The sequence below is a fragment of the Panicum virgatum genome, chromosome 6K (assembly GCF_016808335.1).
Source record: "Panicum virgatum strain AP13 chromosome 6K, P.virgatum_v5, whole genome shotgun sequence".
Classification (NCBI taxonomy): Eukaryota; Viridiplantae; Streptophyta; class Magnoliopsida; order Poales; family Poaceae; genus Panicum; species Panicum virgatum.
This window is the reverse complement of record NC_053141.1, coordinates 30,480,970-30,487,931: the sequence shown is the minus strand read 5'-3', so window position 1 is coordinate 30,487,931 and position 6,962 is coordinate 30,480,970. Positions and strand designations below refer to the sequence as shown.

Here is a 6,962-nt window from a genome sequence, read left to right as displayed (position 1 = left end):
CTGCGAGCATTAGCGTGGACGGATGCTGAGGTCAAGAACGAGCAGCAACCCTACGATGCCCGTTTTTTCTTGCATGTGTTGTCTTCGTTTCCACCTAAAGTTTTGGTTTGATTCGCCTTGTGTCATTTACATGTGTAGTCATCTCGAATGTGAGTCGGACCAGCCCTCCCTTCCATGACTTGATGTTGATCTCTACAAATTAACACACGGATAATTATACATATCCGATATTTATACTAACTTTGTTCGTAGAAATGCACCAGCATATTTGTCAATCCTATCTCTATCTCTACTTATGTCTCTATCTCTACTTACAATGATTCCACGATCCGTCAATTGGAATCCTAATCAGAACCCACATAAATCAATCCGAATCACAATAAAAAAATGGACAATTAATACATCATGCTAGTCTCGTGTAGATATGGATAATATTTATATTACCCGTAGCAACACACAGACACTATGCTAGTACTATATATATATATAAAAAAAAGAGCCTAAGCAGGACGGCAGCGTCGCACTCGTCCGTCGCCTGATGTGCGATCCGTCTCTCTAAGACCATCTCAAAAGTGCCCAAAATGCATTACCAAATGTCAATTTTGGAACCAAACATAAAAATACCAGCTCCAACAGATGCCAAAAACGGTGCCCAGTATTCTCGCGCGTCCAATACCAGCGGCCAACCGAGCCATTTTTACGCCGCTAGCTTGCGCTCCCAATCGGCGGTTCGCTGGTTTTCTTCCTCTGCGATTCCGCGTCACTTCTTCCCAGCACGCCATTTTCACTTCTCCCCTTCCATCCTTCTCGTGCAGGCGCACAAGGCTCTAGGGTTGATGCCGGCAAAAGGGCCATCCGCCCTCTACAGGCAATGCTGGCGTTGCGCTACTCAGGCCGCCATGGCTTGCAGGTGGGCGAGGACCGGTGCGGAAGAGGGGGTGCTTGACTTGCTCTGTGGCTGGCTGCCTGTTTTGCTCGTAGAGAAGGGATAAAAGATGTGGCGCAGGGTGCTCGGCCTCGAGCTAAAACCACTGATTGCTTCGGTGGGTAGGAGAACAGCAGGATACGGAGGAGCGCAAGGCCGCAAGCTGCTTTGATTGGAAGGAATTAGAGATGGCGTGGGTGGTTTTAGTGCTTGGCTAGCTACATTGATTTGGAAGCAGTGCAAAGAAGAATAGGGATCGATAAGGAGCAGGCATGCTTGGCTCTCTAGCTGTGAAGCTCTGATTAGAGAGGAGAGCTGCTAGCTGCCGATTGCTTGGGTGCTTCGGTTTAGAGAAGAAAGTATGGAGATCGATGTTTGGCCAAGCTCGGAGGAGAGGAAGATCGAGCTGTTGCTGATTTGCTTGATGGAAAACAAAGAACACATGAGAGAGAAGAGCAGCGGTGGCCTGCTGGGAATGGAGGCGAGGGTCAATTACGAGAACAAGATAAAATGATGGACCCAAGGATGGATGATGTGGCAGCAATTAAACCGTTTTGGGAGCTATTTTTGGAAACTGTTGGTGAATGTGATATTTTTTCCTCCCAAAATTTTTTGGCAAGATTCCAAAGTCAGTATTTTAGGACTCTAATTTTTAGGCACTCTTGGAGATGCTCTAAACAAGTTTGGTTCAGTCCCCAAACGCCAATGATCATCCGATGATTTTCATTCAGGGCGTTGAGCTCTACGGCGCGTCGGATGAATCGGCCATGGCGCGCATCCTGGTAGACCTGCCACCCCGTCGTCTTGCGAGTTCCCACCGCAAAGGCTAGCGTGCAGTACCTGATGGCGTCCGTGGCGGAGCTCAAGGAGAAGCACGCACTGCGCGAGCTCCTCCTCCGCAGCATCTAAATTTGCACCTGCACTCGCACGTACCTGCACGGGCTCCAATCAGATCGGCTCCATAATCTTGCACCTGCACTAGCTCCAATCAGATCGGGTCCACCCCCCCTCAGGTTCATCCTGTTAGTTTCGATTTTCCAATTTATCAGTTTTTTTGGCTCACCGGCAAATTCCTAATCGTGGTCGCAGACGAGCCTGAGCTTCTGGCGCCCCCTCATCCACCGCAGCATGATCTCCATCTGCCGCTTGCTTGCCAGTCCCACAAGACTAACACCTGAGGACCAACGAAGGCAAAAAAAAAACTATCATCTCACTTGCTTGCTTGCTTGTCAGGCGAGACAATCCGTCGAACAGGTTGCGTGCGGGACGAGTTGGTTGTGCTCATGTACCTTAACGTGGTCCCAGACTGGCCAGACATCGGAGATGGTTAGCGGGCCGTGCCCGCGGACGATGTCGAAGATGGCGCGCGTGATGGACTGGGCCTGCTCCGGCGGCACCGTCAGCTGGATCCGCGCCATCTTGGGCCTCCCCTTCTTCGCCGCCCACCGCGCCGCCGTCGCGAACATCGCCGGCCGGTCTCCCCGCGGCGCCCGAGCTTCCAGTCGCGATGAGCGCAGCAGCGCACAGGCCGCTAGCAACGCTACTGCTGTCCGGGTGAACTTGTGCAAATGAGCCGAATCGGGTGGGAATTGGGATGGCTCTGCTACTGTCCCGTGTGTATACAGCATTGCAATTGCAACCCACACGTGAGTCTACCCTACCAGAATGAAAAAAATTCGGGGCAGATACGGCCACGAGCAAGGACCAAGGAGTGGAGGAGTAACACAACACCTTGCAAAAACGGAGCCGGTCCCATTGCCACCACAACCTGACCGAGCCGTGCCAACTCAACTGCCAAGTCGTGACCGTGCCCGCGCGGGCGAGTCAAAAGGTGCAGTACAAAGGCTGGCGGTCGGCATCAACATCGTATCTCGCGCCCACCGCTTCCCGTCCGAGTACTCCCGGACCGTACCTGCTAATAATGCTCCGAGTCCGACGTCCAGTTCGTCTTCGCCGCGCACCAAGCAAAGCCAGGCCAGAGCCATTGATGGGTGAATTTGGGCCATGTTTGGATGAGGTGTGAAAAAGTTTTGAGAAAAATTTTTTGGTACTTTGATCACCAATTAAGGGTATTAAATAAAGTCTAATTACAAAATTAACTCCACAACTATGGTACTGTAGCAGGTGATCTAACTAATGAGGCTTTTGACCGTACGATTAGTGAATAATTGAGCGCGGTTACTGTAGCATCACTGTAGCCAATCATGATGAAACTTGAGTCATTAGATTCGTCTCGAAAAGTTACACTCATCTCTGTAAAAGTTTTGCAAATAGACTTCATTTAGTACTCCACGCAGACGTTCGTCATTTTGTGCAAACTTGATTTGACATGTATCCAAACGTGGCCTTGGCTGACTAGCCTTGCAGGAGCCATTGATTATTCAGTTGCACAACATTCTCGGCGCGACATGTGAAGTAGTTCGTCTTCGCCGCGCAGCAAGCAAAGGCTGACTAGTCTTGCAGGAGCCTGCCTGTACGATACGAGCGCGCAAGGTCCTGCAACCTGACGGGACATGATCCGCGGGGCAGGCGATTGATTGATTATTCAGTTGCACAACATTCTCGGCGATCTGCTTGCTGCATCTGCCCATGGGTTAGCACTGCAACTGAATTGCAGCCATTTTCTCTTGAGAACAAATCATAGTAAAGGGGCGCTACCCGTGCCATGGGCCATGGAAGGTAATTTGGCGTTTCAATCGCATCATATTCACAGCGGCGGCCACCAACAGGAAGGTGAAGCCAAGAACCACCACAAGTCGGGAGAGGAGCACAGGAAAACAAGAACAGATGGATGCAGGAAGAAGACGACGACGCGGGAATCCGGTCCCCCCATCCGCTCCCAGCCCCACTCCACTCGCTCAGTTGGGTTCTCCTAGTGCCCTCCTCTTATTATTCACTCCTCGATGGCGCCGAGCTCCATCTTGCCGCCGTCCGCCTCCGGGATGGCCATCAGCACCGGCCGCCAGCTCCGCCGCATCAGCAGGCTCCGCAGCCCGCCGGAGCCGAACCTCCGGCTCCCCCGCCACGCGCTGCCGCCGCCAGGATCCGCGCCCGCCCTCCCGCCGCCATCTTCCTCGTCCGCGCCGCAGTCGCAGCTGCAGCCCCCGCGGCGGCGCCCGGCCTCCGGGGACGCCACGAACAGATCCCGCAGCGTGCGGCCCCCTCCGCCGCCGCCCCCCGCCCGGCCCCCTCCGCCGAACAGCGGCCTCCTGACGTCGTCGTCCTCCTCCTCCCCCCGCCGCGCGGCCGCCAGGGGCTCGCCCCCGCCACTCCCGCCGCCCCCGCCGCCGCGGCGGCTGAGGAAGCGGCGCAGGCGTCCGCGGCGCCTGGCGCCGGCCCCCGCGCCGCCCCGGCCCCGGCGGCGCAGGCGGTACCCCGGGCTGGCGGCCCCGGCCGCGTACCCCGGCGCGGGGCTCCTGGACGGGCTCGGCGCCCCCGCCGCGCACCGCGTCGCCAGCAGCTTGAACCGCTGCGGCAGCGTCGCCATTGCCTTGCCGCCGCCTCCCTCCCTCCCCCACCCTCTCTCTCCTCTGCGTCAGCGGTGGTGGCGTGCTGCGTGATTTGGATGGGGGGCTTCGGGGCCCGTGCGAGCGTTTTGTCCGCGGCGAGGCCTCGTGATCGGCGGGGGAGGGGACGGTGGGGATGGGCCTGGTCGGGACGGATCAACGGAAGAGATGCCCTGCGCTTTTGATGGGAACGTGAAGGGATCTAGGATGGGCCGAGGGGGGAGGGCGGCATGATGGATGGCTCAACCGCGGAGGACGAAAGGTGTGGTCTACAAAGGGTGGCATAGGATTCCCCTTCTTCCCCCCTAGGCCATGCCATAGATTGATGATTGGATGGTGATTTTGAGTGCGTTTTGTGCGCGCTTTATGTTGTGCCATCCCATTCCATTATGCTTTTTTCTCCCTTTACTGATTCTAGGATAATGTAGCAAGTTGCTCCTAGAAGAGTTAAATGCATGGCGGGCCCTTAAATTTGTAGGTCTTTATCATCTAGGTCCATCAACTTTGAAAATACATTTTTAGGTCCCTAATCTAATCGAATCGTGCACTGCAGATCCAAAGCGCCACTGGGGTGCTTTTTAGCCAACGTGGCCGCGCTAGCGTGGCGTACAGCTCGTTCTGGCGGGAAGTTTGCCGCCAGAAGGGAGGTACAAGTTTGCAATATGCCACATCTATCCTTTTAATTCCATATCCCAGTCTCCCTCTCTCTATCGCCCCCCTCTCTCTGTTCATCCCAGCCGCCCCATCCGCTCCCTCCCTGCCGGCCCGCCTACTGCAGTCCTCTCCCTTCCTGCCGCCCCGTCCTCTCAGATCAGCATCATGACTGGAGGATCCGGCTCTCCGGGCCCAGATCCGGTGAATGCTGATGGGCTCCCACTCATCATTTGCACCGACTGCGGATTGAGGAGGGTGGTGAGGCGCAAATCCCAGCAACCATGGAGTGCAGGTCAAATCTTCTACTGTTGCCCGCTGCATAAGGTGAGGATTCAATCGATTTGGTGTTTTAGTGGTTGAAGTTGAGTAACTATTGAATGAAGTATGTATGCAGAAGGATGGAAGCGGCTGTCCATTTTGGTTCTGGAAAGAGGACTCCATGAAGAAGGTTCTTGGCGACAGGGTAGTACAAGCTCCAGTTGCAGGTGCATACATTGGAGCTGGGTCGATGCAGGTAGCTGAATCAAGTATGCAGGAATGTGATTCAAGGATGAAAGGAGTACCTGGCTTCGATGGCAGTGTATTTGTGAGGAAGGAAGTAGAGCTGGTAGGTTTATGTCAAGAAATTGTTAGGTTGTTGAAGCTGTTATGCTTTGTAGGTGTCTGAATGCTCATTGTCATGTTGCTGAGTGTGTTTGTTCAGCTGATGAAGTGAGACAAGAGTACTCATGAGACAATGTGCACCCTCTTTGTAATGACAAGTTTAATCTTATGGAATGGAAACACAACATTTTCATCCAAATATGTAACTGGTTACTGCATTCATCACACATTCAGTAATGACAATGTTTAATGCATTGCATGACATATTGAGTAATGACATTGTGAGCACAACCCTAGCATGAGATGGTAAAAGACCAACAAAAGTATGTGATGTAGCTATACAAAAGCATCACAGTCACAAAAGTATGTGATGTAGCTATACAAAAGCATCACAGTCACAAAAGAACTATGGCATTGTTTATGGTCCTGCTATACAAAAGCTTTGAAGTGTGCCTTCATGCATCCTTCTTTGGAGCCTTTGCCTTCTTTGGAGATTTAGCCTTTTTTGGTGCATTGGTCTTGCGCTTGCTTGCCCTTGATCTTCTAGCCTTTGTTGTTGTAGTAGGTGGCATTGGTCTTGCTGCTGGGATATTGGACATAATGAAAGATGGCACTGGCAAAGGTTGTGCTTCAATTGTTCTTGTTTGTGCAGACTGCAAGAGACAAGTTTGAAAGTTAATAGGACAAACAGTTGTAGGCATTGATAGTTAGATGGCACACTAATGCAGGAGACAATTTTGTGTGAGTACTACCTCTAGCATCATTTGAGAAGCCATTGTAGAGCTTACCTGGGAGAAGAAGGGCCCACCAGTGTCATCCAAAAACATGGACACCTACAGAAAATGAACATTGCTAAGATTTGAAATATAATATAATTGCAGTCTTTATATATAATTGGTTCATCATGTGTAATTTCCTCATCTGGGAGTGCTGAATCAACATACTCTTGCCCAACATAATCTTGCCCAGCACTACTACCTTGGCCGACAGAATTGGCAGGTATTTCCTCATCTGGAAGTGCTGAACCAGCAGACTCTTTCCTTTGCTTTCTAAGATCACATCCAGCTCTGTTGTGCCCAGATTTCCCACAGTACCTGCAGGTGATGATGACCCCATGCTTTGTCAGCTTAGGACCACTTGGACCTTGAATTTCCTTAGCTGCTCAACTGTCTCAAACAACATTCCCACCTTAAAATTTGGGTTCTGCATATCCACTGCCCTGAATGACTTGAACCCCATCCTAGTATGACCTTCACCATCAGAGTCTGGTGCCT

The 6,962-nt window shown here is 52.4% G+C and overlaps 2 protein-coding genes and 1 long non-coding RNA gene across 3 annotated transcripts; 1 reads left to right on the top strand and 2 right to left on the bottom strand.

Annotated features, from left to right (window-relative positions):
• Nucleotides 1-257: 257 nt before the first annotated feature.
• On the bottom strand, nt 258-2,670 carry LOC120712195. Its single transcript, XR_005690752.1, has 3 exons — nt 2,215-2,670; nt 1,989-2,099; nt 258-1,898 (listed from the first exon to the last, which is right to left on the bottom strand). It is a non-coding gene; the product is annotated as an uncharacterized LOC120712195 (long non-coding RNA).
• An 896-nt stretch (nt 2,671-3,566) lies between these two features.
• On the bottom strand, nt 3,567-4,963 carry LOC120712191 (RNA-binding protein cabeza-like). The gene has a single exon (XM_039997906.1). It carries the CDS (start codon nt 4,410-4,412, stop codon nt 3,819-3,821), a length of 594 nt encoding a protein of 197 aa, XP_039853840.1. The 5' UTR covers nt 4,413-4,963; the 3' UTR covers nt 3,567-3,818.
• A 76-nt stretch (nt 4,964-5,039) lies between these two features.
• On the top strand, nt 5,040-5,889 carry LOC120712192. The gene is made up of 2 exons (XM_039997907.1): nt 5,040-5,409; nt 5,480-5,889. The coding sequence occupies exons 1-2, from the start codon at nt 5,251-5,253 to the stop codon at nt 5,750-5,752; spliced, it is 432 nt and encodes a 143-aa protein (XP_039853841.1). The 5' UTR covers nt 5,040-5,250; the 3' UTR covers nt 5,753-5,889.
• The last annotated feature ends 1,073 nt before the right edge of the window (nt 5,890-6,962 follow it).